Source organism: Emydura macquarii, unplaced genomic scaffold, assembly GCF_026122565.2.
Source record: "Emydura macquarii macquarii isolate MOO-44397 ecotype Brisbane River unplaced genomic scaffold, CSIRO-AGI_Emac_v2 contig_1790, whole genome shotgun sequence".
In the NCBI taxonomy this organism is placed as follows: Eukaryota; Metazoa; Chordata; order Testudines; family Chelidae; genus Emydura; species Emydura macquarii.
In genome coordinates this window covers 2,509,145-2,527,713 of record NW_027131927.1, presented here as the reverse complement: position 1 = coordinate 2,527,713, position 18,569 = coordinate 2,509,145, and the positions used below count along the sequence as shown (strand labels likewise).

Sequence of the window (18,569 nt, the reverse complement as noted above, 5' to 3'; positions counted from 1 at the left end):
CCTCTAGCTTAAAGGGCTCTTTAGTCCCTGTGAATGTATTTATAAACTGAGATCAAGACACTGATCAATCTTGCTGATAAAAATGAACAGAGAGAGATATGGAAGCCACTCACTTCATGGTGTTTTCCCAACCCTCCCATTGTTTTGTGGCTGTTCTCTGTGCCCCGTCCAGTGGCAGCATTCCCAGCTCTGCCCCACCCGGGCCAGGATGCATAGTTACTTTAGGGACAGCAGCTTGTCCAGCCCTGAGCAGTCAACAGATCACGGGATTGACTTTAAAAATCCTGAGATTTGGGTTCGCTTTATTTGCTTCTGGATTATTTACTCGAGTCGGGTCTAAACTTTTCTCTAGAGCCACCAGAGCTGGAAAAAAAATGTATTTTATTTGTTTTTAATTAAAGGTGGAACTAAGCCCATCAGTCCAGGGCCCAGGGCTTTAAAAAGAAAGATCAACCCCAAATATCACAGTAAAATCTCAAGAGCCAGCAATGCCACAATCATCCCGAATAGACTCTGCAACTGATGAGGCCTGCGAATTCATCTCACACGTGTGCTTGTAACTGGTAGCAAACGCCACAGGACAAAAGGCTATGAAAGGGGGAGCAGAGGAGGGATGTGGTGGGCGGCAGCTCAGTCAGCGAGGGACGGCATGGAATTCATAGGGGCGCGGCACGGTCACCAGGCCGCTCATCAGGGGTGAGATATCGATTTCCTCTGGGCGAGTGAGGGGTGTGAGAGTGAAGCGCTGCAGGATGGTGGTGAAGAAGAGAAAGAGCTCCATGCGGGCCAGACCCTTGCCCAGGCAGACCCGCTTCCCTGGGGAAATAAAACACAGTGACTTCTGGGCCGTGCATGGGGTGAGATGCGTTTCAGGATCCATTGCACCCCAAGTCTCAGTTATCCTCCCTGCCCTTGGGCTCAGGTGCCTTTAAGACCCTTTTCATGTTCCCTATATTCAGGGGACCAGCCTCCAGTGTCAGTTACAGCAGCCTTGGGGCTGCTCTAACTCCTGCTCCATCCCCTAGGAGTCCTGGTGTGCAGGGAATAGCCACAGTGCAGTGCACCCTGGCCATGCCACTGATCAACCCGCTATGGGCTTTGCGGGTAGAGAATAGCCACAGCATAGTTCACTCCAGCCATGGCCCTGATCCGCCCCCTATGCTGGAGGCTGGTGCAGGGCCCCTACATCAGCTCCACAACAATAGGGAGGCCCCTGGACTCTCCGGGGGTTATTTCTGCCCCACAGTGGCACAGAGCACCCTGATTGTGGTTGAGAATCGACGCTCCCTCCTCGCCATGGCCACGAGGCCAGATCCCCAGGCTGTGCACACGACAGCTCTGCCGACTCCATGGAGCCTCCTTGATTTACTCCATCTGAGGCCGGGGCTGGACCGCGCAGTGACTTCCACCGAGGCCAGTGCTGGAGCACACTCATTAGGGGAGAGTCAACCTTTCTCCCCTTGGCTTCCAGCCCTTGTCCTACCCGCCCCAGACCCCCAGCCCAGGGAGGCCACACGCACCCGCGGAGAAGGGCATGAAGGCGTCGTTTTTCCGGAAACCTCCTCTCTCATCCAGGAAGTGGGCCGGGTCGAATGTGGCCGGGTCTTTGAACTGGGTGGGGTCTTTGTGAACAGAGAACAGCAGCGGGATCACGTTGGTGCCCTGGGCAGGGGAAATGCACAGCTCCAGCGTACGCGTCCAGAGAATCTCTCTGCCCATCCAGGTGTCCCTCTGTCTGTCTGTCAGTCTATCCATTCACCCACTGTCCATCCCCCTGTCTGTCTATCTACCTATCCATCCATCTTGATATCCCTCTACCTTTTAATTCACCCATCAGTTTCTCCAACCATCTGTCTTTCTGTCTGTCCATCCATCCCTCCTATCTATCTGGCAACATGTTGCCAACAAGAGGAAGATTCGGGAAAGTGTAGGCCCCTTAAGGAATGAGGGAGGCGACCTAGTGACGGAGGATGTGGAGAAAGCTGAGGTACTCAATGCCTTTTTTGCCTCTGTCTTCACAGACAAGATCAGCTCCCAGACTGCTGTACTGGGTGGCACAGAATGGGAAGGAGGCAAACATCCCGCAGTGCTGAAGGAACAGGTTCAAGACTATTTAGAAGGATTGGACATTCACAAGTCCATGGGGCCAGATGCAATGCACCCGAGGGTGCTGAGGGAGTTGTCTGAGGTGATTTCAGAGCCATTGGCTATTATCTTTGAAAGCTCGTGGCAACAGGGGGAGGTCCCTGAGGACTGGAAAAAAGCAAATATAGTGCCCATCTTCAAAAAAGGGAGGAAAGAGGATCCGGGGAACTACAGACCGGTCAGCCTCACCTCAATCCCTGGAAAGATCATGGAGCAGGTCCTTAAGGAATCCATTTTAAGGCACTTGGAAGAGAGGAAGGTGATCAGGAACAGTCAACACGGATTCTCCAAGGGAAAGTCATGCCTGACCAACCTGATTGCTTTCTATGATGAGGTGACTGCCTCTGTGGATGTAGGGAAGGCGGTGGATGTGATATACCTTGACTTTAGCAAAGCTTTTGATACGGTTTCTCACAGTATTCTTATCAGCAAGTTAAAGAAGTATGGGTTGGATGAAAGGACTATAAAATGGATAGAGAACTGGCTAGAGCATAGGGCTCAACGAGTAGTGATCAATGGCTCCATGTCTAGCTGGCAACCGGTCACAAGTGGAGTTCCCCAGGGGTCGGTCCTGGGGCCGGTTTTGTTCAACATCTTTATTAATGATCTGGAGGATGGGGTAGATTGCACCCTCAGCAAGTTTGCGGACGACACTAAGCTGGGGGGAGTGGTAGATACCCTGCAAGGTAGGGATAGGATACAGAGTGACCTAAACAAACTGGAGGATTGGGCCAAAAGAAATCTAATGAGGTTCAACAAAGAAAAGTGCAGAGTCCTCCACTTAGGAAGAAAGAATCCCATGCACAGCTATAGACTGGGGACCGACGAGCTGGGCAGCAGCTCTGCAGAAAAGGACCTGGGGGTAACAGTGGATAAAAAGCTGGATATGAGTCAGCAGTGTGCCCTGGCTGGCAAGAAGGCCAATGGCATATTGGGCTGCATTAGGAGGGGCATTGCCAGCAGGTCACGGGAAGTGATTATTCCCCTCTATTCGGCATTGGTGAGGCCGCATTTAGAATATTGTGTCCAGTTTTGGGCCCCCCAATACAAAAAGGATGTGGACAAGTTGGAGAGGGTCCAGCGGAGGGCAACAAAAATGATTAGGGGCTGGAGCACAGGACTTATGAGGAGAGGCTGAGGGAACTGGGCTTGTTTAGTCTGCAAAAGAGAAGAATGAGGGGGATTTGATAGCGGCCTTTAACTACCTGAAAGGGGGTTCTAGGGAGGATGGGGCTAGGCTGTTCTCGGTGGTGGCAGATGACAGAACAAGGAGCAACGGTCTCAAGTTGCAGTGGGGTAGGTCTAGGTTGGACATTAGGAAAAAGTTTTTTACTAGGAGGGTGGTGAAGCACTGGAATGGGTTACCTAGGGAGGTGGTGGAATCTCCATCTTTAGAGGTTTTTAAGCTGCGGCTTGACAAAGCCCTGGTTGGGATGATATAGCAGAGGTTAGTCCTGCTTTGAGCAGGGGGTTGGACTAGATGACCTCCTGAGGTCCCTTCCAACTCTATGATTCTATGATTCTATGATTCTATGATCTTGGCAATCCATCCATCTCTCCCCATGCATGGCTTGGCAGCCATCTGTCTGGGATGGTTTAGACACAACAAATCCTGCATCCTGGAAGGTGGTTAGACTAGATGACCCTTGAGGTCCCTTCTTACCCGATGGTTCTATGAGTCTACATCCATCTTGCTCATCCACCCAGGCACCAGCCTATCCACACATCTGTCTGTCTGCCCATCCATTGACTCCTCCATGCCCCTGCCACCTGGGTAGCCATCCATCCATCCATCTCGTCTAGCCATCTGTCCTTCTCTCAGTCTGTCTGTCCATTTATCCAACGATCCACTCTCTATCCACTCAACCTATCAGGATTATTTTCTATCCTTCTACCCATCCGTCCATCTGGATCGTCCGTCCATCCATCTTTCTTCCGTCTATTCCATCCAGCCAGCTACTCACCATCTATCAGTGAACTTGTCGATCTCCCCATCCATATATCTACCTTGCCATCCTACTTATTCAATCAGTCTGTCTACCTACCTATCTATCCCCATAAACCCCCATCTATCTATCCATCCATCTGCACACCCTTCTGTCTAGCCACCCATTCATTCTGACCATCCATCCATCCATAAAACCCATTGGCCAGTCAATCCAACCACAGCTTTAGCTGTCTGTCCATCTGTCCCTCTCTCCTTCCCCTTTGAAAGCTGGGATGCAATCTGAGAAGAGGTCGGGGGAGACATCATGGAGCTGAATCTCAGCTCCCCCGGGTTCAATCCAGAGTCACCCCCTTGCTGCAATGGGGGCAGGGTTGGATCCTGATCTCAGCTGCCCCAGGGTGAGTCAAGAGGGAATATTTGCTCAAATATTACCTCTGGAAGCAGGAAACCCCTGAACTGGGTGTCCCGGGTCACCGCGTGAGGGAGCGCCGCCGGAAGCACATCACTGAACCTCTGGACCTCGTGGATCACGGCGTCAGTGTAGGGCATGTGCGCCCGGTCCTCTACCGAAGGGCTGCGGTGCCGGCCAATCACCCGGTCGATCTCAGCTTGGACTTTGGCTGCGGAGAAACAAGCGGGATGGAAAGCGGGTTATGACTGGGAAGGGCAGCCTGACATCACAGCTCTGTGAAGCAGCCATTGGTCAAGGAGGCAGCAAGGACACCTTACATCTGGAGCTGGCTACATCTGAGACTTGGCTGGAGATTTTGATCCCTGCCATTTTGAAATAGAGACAGTGGCTTGGATTCTGATCTCAGCTGCCCTGGGGTCAATCCAGAGTCACCCCCAAACTGCAAAGGAGTCAATGTCAGACCTAGCATCAGCTCCAACTCTGACACAGACTCCCTGTGCGACCTTTGGAAAGTCACTTGACATCTCCCCCGCCTCAGTTCCCCTCTGCACAGTGGGGATAACAATCCCCCATTCGTCTGTCTGTTGTGTTTAGACTGGGAGCATGGGGAGGCAAAGTGTCTCACTATATGTCTGTGCAGCACATGGGGAGCCCAGCACAGCCCCACGGGGACCCTGCATTAGGATTAACTATAGAGAAAGTGTCTCTGCTGTTTCTCCCCCGCTGTTCCCCACTGCTCACCCTGTATCTCCGGGTACTTCATGAGGATGAGGAAGCCAGATCTCAGGGTGGTGCTGACTGTCTCCGTGCCCCCTAACAAAAGGTTGTGCGTGGTCATCACCAGAGTCTCCATGTGGAAGTAGCTCAGTGGGTCCTGGTTTTCCTGCAGGGGGAGGCATATGCAGCTCCTCATTGGGCGCCTCCTCCCACAATTCGAAACCACAGGGCTCATGTAAGTCACTCCAGGAGAAGGGAGTGTCTCCCCCACAGATGCATTTTATGGGTCTACTGTAATACTGCTGGGTTTGGGAGCTAATTCCTTAGCTCTAGGAGCAGATTCAGATGTTGTTAACCCAGAGTCTCCCTGGTTCAAACCACACGGCTGGTGACAGCCTCTCTGGACAGCCAGGGCTGAAGTAATGCTGGACTTTCAGAGCAGCTCTACTCATCCCCTGTAATATTCAGCAGAGGCAGCGTGCACTTCTCATTAGCACAGGGGGGCTGGGAGTCAAGACTCCTGGGTTCTAGCCCAGTGGGGGAAAGGGGTGGGGTCTAGTGGTTAGAGTAGAAAACTGGCCTTCAGGACTACTGCATTCTACTCCTGATCTGCTGAGTGACTTTGGGCAAGTCACCTCCCTGTCCCATGCCTCAGTTTCCCCATTTCTAAACTGTCCTGCCTTCTGGGGTGGAACATCACAAGAATTTAGCTCTTAATTTTTCTGCAGGCAGGGCTGTGAGACCCTCATGCAACATTGCTTGGGTTAACGCTTGCCATCTGTCCTGTCCCACCACACAATGGATTAAGAAGAGGCCACGGAGATTATCTCAGAGCAGCAGCAAAGGCAAGAACCAGTGTGGCTGGTGATGGAGCAGGGAGTGTCTCCAGGGTTCTAAAGAAAACCTCCCTCCCTATAAATGCCAGGAGGGATTCGGAACTGGTCAAGGGCCACCTCAGCCCCGTGTCTGCGTGCCATGGTGCTCCACGGGCTGGGCCACAAGCCCTTCTATTCTAGCATTAGCCCAGACAAACACATCTGCTCCTGGAGGCAAATTGCCAGATGAGGTCAAAGGCAGGTTTAGTTTTTGGGAGAGGTTCTTGGCTCCTTTGAAACCACTTTAAAGGTTGAAGGAATCTGGAGACAGGAAGGCTGAGCAGGGACGTGCTCATGGATTTCCAGTCTATAAACGGTTGTGATAAATGGGACGGGATTAATTGTTCTCCATGTGCACTGAAGAAGGTGGGACAAGAAGCAATGGGCTGAATCTGCAGCAAGGGAGATTTAGGTTCGATTTTAGGAAAACCTTTGTAACTCTCAGATTAGCAAAGCACTGGAACAGGTATCTAAGGAGGTTGAAGCGTCCCCGTCACCTGAGGTTTTCAAGAGCAGGTTGGACAAACCCATCAGGGAGAGTTTGGGGTTATTTGCTCCCGCCCCAGAGCGGGGACTGGAGGGGGCTGAATGAGATGTTCCATGGTTCTGTGATTATTAATTGTTACCCCTTTTGAGCTGAGGAGTTTGTGACAACTCCAGGGTCTTGTGGGGTGTTGCAGTGAGGAGGAGAAATTGCTGCAGGTTGGTTATTTCTTTGGTGCAACCCTATTTATTCACAAGGATGCACAAACTCCTGTTTCCCTGATCAAAGGAGCCAGCCTCCTGACTCCCAGCTCCCAAACCCACTTTCTAGGTTTATCCCAGGCTGGGTCTGCTTGGCTTTTTTCTCCTTCTGTCTCTCTCTGGCCTGCCTACAGAGCAGCTGGGACGTGATTCCCAGCGTGGGCAGACAGACTCACACTGGCTGTGGTTGAGCTAAGGCACTAAAAAGAGCAGCGAGGCCACTCCAATACAATCCTGTCCTAGATCCTAGGTACATCCTCGGGCACCTGCCCTGAACCACTCGCCCCGTCCCTGTTATTTTTAGTGAGCTACCTCCATCAAACCAAGCGAGTGTGCATCTGGAAATAACCCCTCCCAGCTGCAACGTAGCCTGCCCTGTGTGTCCCTCTGTCCTTGCACAGTCTCACGCACAGACACACAGCCCCACCCATCCAAAGCCAGCCCCTCCACTGGAAACCCCTTGGCCACATGCTTCAACTTCTGAGCCGGCTTGGCCATGTGCCCGTGTTTTAGTGACAACTGCTATTGTGTCAGTGACTTCTTCACCCGACCCATAACAACAAGGTTTAAACCAATGAACCCAAACAATACCTGTATTACAGGAGCACCTGGGAACCCCAGCCATGAGCCAGGCCCTCCATTGTACCACGTTCTGTACAAACACAGGACAACACTAACTGCATTTCTCTGACACCCAGATTCTCCCCCTCCAAAACTAAGGGCCCCTATTATGCCAGGCAATGCCAAACCAAGGGACAGTGCCTGCCCTACAGAGAACACAGTCTGCCCAGGCAAAGGAAGGACCATTATTCCCATTTCACAGATACGGAAACTGAGGCACAAGGAAGTCATCCAACAGGCCAGTAGGGAAACAAGGAATAGAACCCAGATTTCCTGAGGCCCCATCCATTGCTCCAGCCATTTGGACACCCTGCCTCCCAGGCGCAGTTTTAAAGGGGTCAGTCTCCCCCGGCCCCGAACCCACAACCCTTTCACCTGCTCCATTCTGAGGAGGAAACAGTCGATGAAGTCACGGGGGCAGTTGGGGTCGAAGGATTCCTGGTGCATCTTCACCTTCTCTGACACGAAGAGCCCCAGCTGCTCGAAGGTCTCTAAGATCCTGTTGTGAGGCCCCGGCAGGTAGGACATGGGGCCGGGAAAGAGGTTGTACATCTGGGGAGAGGGACATGAGTCACCCCATGGCAGCACGTGAGTTCTGTGTGCATGTCAACGTAAAGAACAGAGCAACAGTGAGCGTGCATTACCGCGGTGAGCTCTGTGCGTGTGTTACCATAACAAACAGGGAGGCAGTGTGCATTGCATTACTGTAATGAATTGTGTGCATTGCATTACCATACTGAACAGCACAGCACTGTGTTTGCCATAATGACCATAATGAACAGGACAGCAGTGCAGGGGCATGCACATGACCATGCTGAACTGTGCAGCGTGTGCATGTTGCTTTATGCAGTTCATTACGGCGTGCGCACGTCATGCTACCAGAATGAATTGTGCACGTGTGTTTCACGTTACTATAACGCGCCGTGCAGGGTGCGAGTGTGTCCGTGTGAATACAGGGATGTTAACGTAACAAACTGTGCAGGGCGTGTGAGTCAGTGCGTCCATTGCCATGAGGAACCGTGCGGAGCGCGTTGGGGTCACACGTCGCTGCCGACTGCTGGACACGTGTTTGGTTTCCCGAAGAGGAGGCTGCACGGGGACCTGACAACATCTCCCGATAGGGTGTTATAAAGAGGACGGAGACCAACTGTTCTCCATTTCCGCTGAGGGGGGAGAACCCTGCCCAGACACAGGTCACCCCCACCAGCACCCACCTGCCCCCACGGTGAGCTGAGCAGGTGGAAGATCTGGTTGATGAGGCCGACAAAGGTGAGAAAGTTCCTGTCCTCGTAGTCGAACCGGTTCCCAAAGATGATGGAGCAGATGACGTTGGAGGTGGCGCGGCTGATGAGGAAGGTGGGGTCGAAGGGCGCGGCTAGTGAAGGGGAGGGAACAGGCTGTGAGCAGCAGGAAGTCACAAGTGGGAGCTCCAGCTCAGTCACTGCTGGGCAGGGAATTTGTGGGGGGGCTCAGCAGCAGAGGAGGGTCTCCCCTTGGTGTCAGTGCAGTGCTAGGGGCGTGTGCAGCAGGAGGCGCTCTCTTCTCTGGGCTGAACCCAACGCCCCAGCCTGGCACTGGGCAGAGGGCGCTGGGCTGCAGGGAGCAGGGCGGGGCTCAGTAGGGGGCGCTCTGTCCTGGCAGTCTGCACTGGCCCCCATCCCCAGTGCAGCACTAGGGGGCGCTGTCTGGCCCCACAGCAGGGATCTCGCTGCAAAAGGCTGCAGCACTACACGGATGACGTGTGGCAATAATCCCGGCTGAAGGGAAGCTGTGACGCCGGGGCTGGGAGGCTGCAGCCTGGGCCAGCATCCACCCGGCTGGTGCACCTTGGGTCTGGGCGAGCTCCTGCACCAGGCACCGCGCCTCCTCCTGGATCCGCTCCTCCAGGCTGCGCTTCCCCATGCCAAATTTCCTCAGCGTCTGCACGGCAAATCTCCGCAGAACCGTCCACTTCTCCCCGTTTGTAAGACTGATGCCTGGGGGAGGGGGAGAGGGGTGAAGAAAGGGCTCAAGAAAGCCTGGCTCCACTGAATTCAGGTGGGCTTCCCCCATGTACCCCTGCCCCATGCTGGGAACAAATGACAATAACCAACCCCTGCTCATCCACAACCGAGAGTCCTGTCCCCACTGCCCTCCCAGGGCCAGGAACAGAACCCAGTCATAGTTTAGCCCACTGGTTTACTCCACTTCTCCCGAGTCTGTAGGAGGGTTCAGCTACTGAAATCTGGGAAGGGCTGTCCATCGACACCAGGTCGGGGGGTTGATTCCTTACCGTTCCCTTGGGTGAAGCGGAAGATCATGGGCACATCCCCGCGTGCGCTGAACTCTTCGACCTGGTCCACCAGGGCCTCCTTCACTGCTTGGTACCCGCACAGCACGACACAGGGCCGGAGGCCCAGGTGAATGGTGAAAACAGGGCCATAGCGCTCGCTCAGCTACAAACACAGAGAGACCCAAGAGTCAGAATACGGGGCCCCAAGCCAAAGACAGAGCCCTGCAGTCATGATACCTAGCGCCCCTGTTCTAGCCACTAGACCCCATTTCCCCCACAAAGCTGGGAAAAGAACCCAGGAGTCCTGGTTCCCAGTCTCCCACTCCAGCCCACCAGACCCTCCTCCCCTTCCAGAGCTCAGAAGCGCATCCAGGAGTCCAGGACAACCTGTGACCCAGGGGCTATTAATACTTGAGCTGGACAGGGAGTTTCCAGCAAAGCAGGGTTTTAATTGAAAATGCCAATGAGTGAAATGGGTGAAACATTTCTGACAGAATCTGCCTGGTCTTCTAGCAGTAGTTTGGGGGCCAGAGCTTCTGGGCAGGCCTGCCCTGGGCACAGCCCTGGAGCTAGGGCCCCCAGGCCTTCCAGACTGCCTCATTTCTGCACCCTGTTGAGCCAGCTGCCCCAAGAGACAGGTAGCTCTGGAGCCAGATGGAAGCCCTGGGGTCCCTGGTCTGGGGCCGTTCACCTGGCAGAGGAGCTGCAGACCTTGGCACTGTCAAGTGAAACGATCATGGCTTTTGTCAGTTTCACTGCTGCTGTTCAGTGAGGCAGGTCCGCCTGAAACTGACAAGAATCACCTCCATTTCATTCAGCTGGTTAGTTTCATCATTCATCTTGTTAGTTTCTTGAAGTGAGCTCTTTCCTGAAACTTGTACTATTGAACCTAATCTTGATAAATTCTCTGTGTGTGAGTGGGGAATGTATGTGCAGGGCATAAAAAGACACCAACCTAAACCGCTCTAACAACAGAAAGGGGAGTAAAGACACCAACTGCCCTCCTAACCCGAAGGGCGAAGAATACCTATCAACAACCCTAAAGTGCAAATAATTCACCCTAAAGTACTGAAGGATCCACTCTGGGAACAAACAAAGTACAGAAATAAGAGCATGGTCCTGCTTTCAATTAGCTGGCGATTAACAACTATACTGAACCCAGAGGCAGGATGACACAGCAAGGCCCATAGACTTACATGAGAGCCAGCAGTAGAAAAGATGGGTAAAAACATGGAAACTTTCAGTTTCATTCTGCAATTGTCATCTTGGGGCATCGGATTCACGCCTGACAGAGGCCTGGCTCCCTCCTCGTGCCCAGCCTAGTTGGTCACTAGGCTGGCTCGAGCAACGCAGAAAAGGACTGGTAATTATATCACACCAGCTTGCAAACCTTATGAATGTGTGTGAATGTGACTGCTTTTTGATATTCTTACATGTACAATAAACGTGGCTTGTTGCCTTGTCCCGCTGAATGAGATCCTGCCAGTCTTTTCTTTTACAAGTACAGGACTGCCGGGGTGGAATTATCCATCCCACCCCCCTTAGCAACATCCACAACAACAAATAGTAGCCAGAAATTCACCAGCATGGTGCAAGTATTTCCCACTGTTCCCACGCCACCCCGTCTCGGAAGCCAAACCCTCCTTACCGTGTGAAGAGATTGGACAATGTCCTTGGTATCCAGCTGCAGCAGATTCCCCAAAATGGGCAGCGGGCGTGGGCCCGGGGGTAAACGCCCTTTGTTCTTCTGGTCCTTCCCGTTGAGGAAGAGGAGCAGGCAGGAGACACAGGTGACCAGCAAAATCAGCATGGCCGCACCAATATCCATGACCCTGCACCGGGGCAGCACCCGTGGGTAACCCAAACCAGAAAAGCCAGGCTAAGCCAAACATAGGGGTAAACAGCCCAGTGGGGGCTGATGGCTACATTTGTATTTAATGACTTTGGGACAATATAATTCCTGACTGCTCAGGAGGGAAAGGGGCGGGTTTTGAAGCTGAGTCACTCGAGAGGCAGCCAGGCTGTGTGGCAAAGGTAGGCGGGGCCTGGTGCTGTGTGCCAGCTGCTCTCAAGCTCAGGGGTGTCTCTTGCCCAGGTGAGCTCTGGCCAGGAGGTTAAACGCAGTGACACAGGCATGTCACATGCGCACTTTGAACCCAGGCACCTGTCAGGCAACCTCTCGTCTTCAGGTTGTAAGTTCTTTGGCACATTCTCACCCATCTAAGCCCAGGGGTGGAACCCAGGAGTCCTGGCTTCCTGGTCTAGCCACTTGGCCATGCTCCCTCAGGTGTAGAGCCAAGGGCTCCTAGAAACGTAGGCCTGGGAAGGTTCATCTAGGCCAGTCCCCTGCACTGAGGCAGGACTCACTATAACCCCCTAGACCATCCCTGACAGGTGTTTGTCTGACCTGTTCCTAGAAACCTCCAGTGACGGAGTTTCCACAACCTCCCTAGTAATTTGTTCCAGAGCTTCACCACTCGGACACTTTGGAAGCTTTTCCTAATGTCCAACCTAAACCGCCACCAGCTAAAGAAACAGATCTTAAGATGTTTAAAGGAAACATTGATAGATTCTGTCTGGAAAGGAATCACTTATCAACACTCGTGGTTGACAAAACAATAAGAAGTGTAGATTTTACATGTGGTTCCCCCTTGTCTATTGTTTATGAGAATGATTTCTGTCCAATTCCTTCATTGTTTCTCTCTGTTGCATAACTAATTGTGCAATATAAATCAGCTACGGTGGTGGGGTGTGACTGATTAAAGAAAGTTTCACAATGCCTTAGGATTGGTGTTTTGTGGCACTTTAGTTTGAAATGATTGGTTCAGGCCTAGCTAAGCAGGACCCAAGTTCTAGCTGTATAAACTGGGGTCCAAAAGGAAGTTCTTTGAAACCTAACTCCAGGACACAGCCCAAGAGAGTTGGCAGACCTCACACCTGGCCAAGTGTATTTACAGAAGCTGAAGTCCCCAGATGACCTGATCCTGATTGGCCACCAGGCGAAGTTTGTCTGCTCTGTGGCAGTGGTGAATAGTGCTTAACAATTACCAACACACACTACACATGGTAACAAACAGAGGTTACGGATATTACTTTGAAACGCTCCTTCACTGGTAAAAACATCCTGCAAACCCACAGAGAATTACATCTGGAGCCCTATGAACAGGGAATGGGCAGGTACTTCAATTAACCAGGTTATGCCTGGAGCCCTATGGCCTGGGAATGGGTGACCCTGCCCTGCAGCAGTTGTTCTCACAATAATTTTTCTGGTGGTTTCAGTGTGTGGCCACCAACTCTTGCTGGTGGCTGCATTGACAGTTTTTCCTAATATCCTCGGTTAACGTTAGGAGAATCCAATCAATACGCACACAGACATGTCCAAATCATGACTTCTGGGTTCTGATGCATCAATTGTGTGGATCAGAGAATTAGCAGAAGTTCTGGAGCGTTTTGCATGGAAACGCTGCCTGACTTGCATGACCAGCTGCAGCTCCTGCCAGGTGACTGGAGGAGTTACTTGTTCTGCCCTGCAGAGCAGCCAGTCCGGCCACATGTGCAGGGACTGCCCTGAGCCACCTGGCAGGAGGCAGGGAGGGGGCTGCTGGGGGTCTCGTGCAGGGCTGCGGGGACGTGGGGGATGAGTGGGTGAATACAAGGACCCTGGGAGCAATCCAGCTGCTGGTAGGGAGGAAAGCGGCTGGGAGTCGGGACCCCAAGCACTGGCGGCAGCCCGTGGCTGGCAGGGAGTGGTGTTACTTACCTTGGCACTGCAGTCCGGCGCCGGAAGATGCTTCGCAGAGGCAAGAGTCGACAGTTATTCGCCCTGCGGAGGTTGCTGCTCCCAGCAAGTCCCGGCTTGTTGTGATCAGCTGAAACCTGGCTGGGCCGGGCGGACCCGTGAGTGGCTGGGGGGAGGCAGAGCTCCGTCCTCCCCGCCCCCTCCGACAAGGGGCCCCGCCCCGCGCTGAGCCTCCACCCCCCACCGCGCAACAAAGAGGCCAGGGGGCGGGCGCAGCGCGCAGCTAGCCCCGTGCGGTGCACGGAGCAGCGCAAAGTGATGGGCGGGGAAGGGAAGCCGGGGGGGCTGGGAAGACCCGCATTTTAGAGGAGGGCCCCCCCGCCCCGGGCCACGAGAGTGGAGTGTTTCCATGTTACCGGCTGTTTGCTGGCCCCTCTCTCTGCCCCGTGGGGGTTGTTCGGCAGATGCCGTGGGGGGTTGGTGCTTTTAAAGGGGGGTCTGGGGATGGGGGGCTCCGTGTGCCCCCCCTCGGGGGGGTGGATTGAGAATTGGCAGCAGAATGCAATGTGGATGCTGCAATCTGCTCCCCCCGGACACACACACACATACCTCGTCCCCCATCTCTCCCCCCCCCCACCCCCAACTCTCCCTGCCTGACCCATGACAGCAGCCTGCTGCTCTTGGCGCTCGGCGGGCACGGGGAGCCTGGACCCAAGCGGAGGCGGCTGGAGGTGCACTCGGAGGCGGGCGAGCCGGCCAGGCTGCAGTGGGAGGAAGGGGCGCCGCTACGTGGTGCCCTGCACGAGCTACTCTGGGATCTGTGTCAAGGACGGGTTCCTGGGCCAAGCCCTGGGTGCCCGGGTGCTGGCCGAGGTACAGGGGCTCAGGCGCGGCGGCAAGCTCCGGGACGGACAGCGGGTGAGCCAGCGCAGCCTCCCGGCCCAGAGCATCCGCGGGGACCAGGTCGCCTGGGTGGAGGGGCACGAGCCCGGCTGCCAAAACATTGGAGCCTCATGGCCAGGATCGACCAGCTGATCCTGCAGTGCGCTGGCCGCCTCGGCGGCTATGTCATCAACGGCAGGACCAAGGCGAGAGCCCCGCTCTGGCCGCTAGGACTCCTGGGTTCTCTGCTGAGTTCTGGGATGTGTGAGGGGTCAAGTGCTTAGAGCAGGGGTAGGAGGGTTGGGAGTCAGGACTCCTGGATTCTATCCCCAGCTCTGCCACAGACTCACCATGTGCCCTTGGGCAAGTCTCTGCTGTGTGCCGCCTCAGTTTCCCCATCTCAGCTGGGTGCTGACAGCTGGGCTAGGGGCTGCATGGGTGGCGGGGCTGCGAGCTCAGCACACAGTTGGTGAGTGCTGGTGTTGGCCAAAATCTTGATTTTGAAAAATACATGAAAGAACAGAGCCACAAACACCGCCCCCCCCCCTACCAAAAGGCATTTCAGCCTGACACACTGAAACTTGAATCAAAAGCTAAAACCTCAAACTGACTCTTGCTCTGCTACCCTTTTAAATGTTAATTCAGGACTGTCTGTACTTTGTATAATTTTAAGATTGTTTGTAAATGTCTGTACTATGCCCACTGGCCAGTTTATCTGTTAATTTTACCTGCTTCCAATATATTTGTAAAAATCCTATTTTAAGTACAAAAAGCCACACTGTGCAATGTAGTGTATCTATCTAATTGTGAAAGACACTGTCAAAAATGAAGTCAGGTTTGCTTTAAGAATAATATGTAAGTTCTTCAGCTAGGAGTTGGCCCTGAGTGATTGAAGTGCGAATGGTTGAGCAATTGAGTTGGGTGTAGACAGGGAGAGTGAACAGTTGTTCTCAGGGAGGGATATCGAAACAGACATAAAGAAAACACCAGCCTCACCTAAAATGCTTGCGGAAAGAAAAAAGGAGTGAAGATGTGACCTCTGGAGCGCTGGGGACAGCACTGACTGCAGGGGGGGGAGTGTCCCTTCCTGAGCCCCCAGCCCTGCTGCTTGCAGCACAACACCCCCTTGCGCTGCCCTGGGGCGCTGCAGTCAGCACCCATTGCGGGGAGGAAAGAGCCCCCACTTCGCTTTCCACAGCTCCCTACTCGAACACTATCGATCCCATTGGACTCCGCCTGGCTGCAGTGAGATTGAAGGACACTTTCATACACTAAAAACAGGTGCCATGGCAAAGCAGGGCAGCCTGAGAAGGGCTGGGGAGAGGACATCCTTCTGCCCCACATGGAGAGGATCAACACCCCCCACAAATAAATACACACACACACACCCCAGGCCTTAGCTCGTTACCATTCTCCTGAGCGAAGCGGAAGGCTTCCAAGGTCACTTCCCGGTCCGCATCCAGATCCTTCTTGTTCCCGCAGAGGATTATGACTAGGTTGGGGCTGGCAAGAGTCTGGGCGTCTGTCAGCCAGTTGGTCAGAGCGTTGTAGGTCTCCCGGCTGCAACACAGGAGGCAATGGGGGGGGCAGCCGGGACTCACACACTTCTCGCAAATCCCAGTTTAGGGACTCACTCCAACCCCCCACCGCAGATGAAGGGCTCTCCCACAAGACTGGGGTACCCCATGGCTAGTCCCAGCTCTCCTAAACCCCAATGTACAGGGCTCGCTTCCATCTCATCCCTGCAGCAGGGATTTCTACTTATGGTAGCCTGAATTACAAGCTGCCCACAAAGGCCAGATTGCTGCTGCATCTTTTTGTTTTGTTCCAGAGGGATTGTACACTGCCAGATACTGGGTCAGTTTTCCTTCTAAGTCTGTTATGGTACGGACGTCTGCTAAAGCCTGTTCTGTCCAGGGGCTTGGTCCGAATTTCTGTAATATATTACTAAAATGAGAGATGTCTTTAACAAAGGACAGGGATTGGGGTTTGATGTTGGGATCGTCCCCGGAGGGTGAGGAGTTTTAGGTTGTTTCTTTCTAAACATCCTGACTCTCTGGCACGGTCCCAAATCTATCCCTGTTTAAGTACCAAGGTTTTGGGGTGCAGCTACAACGCCCTGCATGTGGCAATACATATCCATCACGTTGTCATTCTGAGGGGTCAGTAGCTCTCGTTATCTTTGGGGTATTGGGATGTTCTGGTACCTTTCTGGAATGTGCTTGTGTGAGTGTCCTGTACCTAGGCTTCGTTAGCAATGTGTGTGTGATACCAGCTCTGCTCTTGCCACTTACTGTGAACTTACAGGCAGGCTCACAGCCTGACTCTGCTAACTTGACTTTGTAACAGCAGGGCTTGACCATTGCTCTAGTTCAGGCCTCAGGCCTCACACCTGGCCTGTCAGACCAGGCCTCCTGTCTCAGGCTCTCACTTCCTACTAACTGTTTGCCAGACAGAATCTATCAAAGTGTTTTTTAAACACCTTCAGCTCTGTTTCTTTATCTGGTGCTGGTCGTTACTGTCAGGACAGTGGCACCTTCTTAGCAGCCCGATATTACTGATGAATGACAGTAGGAGGGGATGTGAAGACGTGACCACATGCTTCTTAGCTTATGGCTGCTGTCTCTGTAGTGTGGCTGCTACTGCTTAGCCAAAAACACAAGGCCTCAGACCTTACCCCAGTGGAGCAGTGACTGGTTACCCCATAGCTGTACATCCAGAGCATCTCTACAGCTGAAGCAATGCTTAATTATTAGCTCGTTATGGGTTCATCACCTAGGGGATTAAGCCAAGTATTATCTCTGCAGCACAAACACCATCGGGCTGATCCCCTGCCCCCACCCCACCCAGTGAAGTGTCAGCCACGTCCACCAGCGCTGTTGATGTCGGTGCCCTACAGTTATCACAGGGGCTGCACAGGCAGTGGGAGGGGAGGTTGGAAGTGAGTGAAAGTCGTTCCAGGGTCTGGTTCTGTTCAATAGCGTCACACCTGGTTTGGACAACGGCTCAGAGAGTGCGCTTGTAAGGTTTGAGGGTGACACCAAGCTGGGGGGTTGCAAGCGCTTTGGAGGCCAAAATGGAATTCAAAATGGTCTTGGCAGAGTGGAGAAATGGCCTGAATTAATTAAATTCAATAGGGACAAAGACAAAGTACTTCCCTTGGGAAGGAACAATCAGTTGCACAAATACAGAACGGGAAATGACTGCCTAGGAAGGAGTCCTGTGGAAGGGATCTGGCGTCACAGGGGATTTCACACTAAATAGCAGTTAACAGTGTGACACTGTGGTAAGAAAACCAAATCGCATTTGTTGCTGTGTTAGCAGGAGTTTTGTGAGCAAGACACGAGAAGTGATTCTTCCGCTCGACTCCGTGCTGATAAGGACTCAGCTAGACTCTTCTGTCCAGTTCTGGGCGCCACGTTTCAGGAAAGGTCAGGACAAATTTGGATAAAATCCAGAGAAGAGCAGCAGAAATGGCCGGAGTTTCAGAACACACGACTGACGAGGAGTGATTGAAAAAACTGGGTGTGTTTATGTGGGACGAGAGAAGACTGAGGGGGACGTGATCCACCCTCGGGTACGGAAAAGGTTGCTGTAAAGAGGAGGGTGATCAATGGCTCTCGTTCCCTCTGAGGATAGGACAAGAAGCAATGGGCTTAAATTGCAGCCAGCGCGGTTTAGGTTGGACATTAGGAAAAGCTTCCGAAGTGTCCGGGTGGTGAAGCTCTGGAACAAATTACTAGGGAGGTTGTAGAAACTCCGTCACTGGAGGTTTATAGGAACAGGTCAGACAAACACCTGTCAGGGATGGTCTAGGGAGTTACACTGAGCCCTGCCTCAGTGCAGGGGCTGGGCTAGATGAGCCTTCCCAGGCCTACGTTTCTAGGAGCCCTTCGCTCTACACCTGAGGGAGTGTTGCCAAGCAGCTAGACCAGGAAGCAAGGACTCCTGGGTTCCACTCCTGGCTCTTAGAGGGGGGAGAATGTGCCAAAGAACTTACAACCTGAAGGCATGAGCGGGTGCCTGACAGGCGCCTGGTTCAAAGTGGGCATGTGACATGCTCTTGTCACTGCGTTTAGCCTCCTGGCCAGAGCTCACCTGGGCAAGAGACACCCCTGAGCTTGAGAGCAGCTGGTACATAGCCCCAGGCCGAGCCTATGTTTGACACCCAGCCTGGTTCGAAACCCGCCCCTTTCCCTCCTGAGCAGTCAGGA

The 18,569-nt window shown here is 53.3% G+C and overlaps 1 protein-coding gene across 3 annotated transcripts; it reads right to left on the bottom strand.

The window, feature by feature from the left end:
- LOC137158761 (cytochrome P450 2F3-like) lies at positions 1-13,654 on the bottom strand. 3 transcript variants are annotated; one of them, XM_067556624.1, is made up of 10 exons: positions 13,495-13,654; positions 11,383-11,566; positions 9,735-9,897; positions 9,289-9,438; positions 8,677-8,837; positions 7,838-8,014; positions 5,247-5,388; positions 4,526-4,713; positions 1,521-1,662; positions 1-816 (listed from the first exon to the last, which is right to left on the bottom strand). In XM_067556624.1, exons 2-10 carry the CDS (start codon positions 11,560-11,562, stop codon positions 635-637), a joined length of 1,485 nt encoding a protein of 494 aa, XP_067412725.1. In that variant the 5' UTR covers positions 11,563-11,566; positions 13,495-13,654; the 3' UTR covers positions 1-634. The 3 variants fall into 3 exon arrangements, with proteins under 3 accessions (XP_067412725.1, XP_067412726.1, XP_067412727.1); XM_067556625.1 differs by lacking the exon at positions 1,521-1,662; XM_067556626.1 differs by lacking the exon at positions 11,383-11,566.
- Between the last annotated feature and the right edge of the window lie 4,915 nt (positions 13,655-18,569).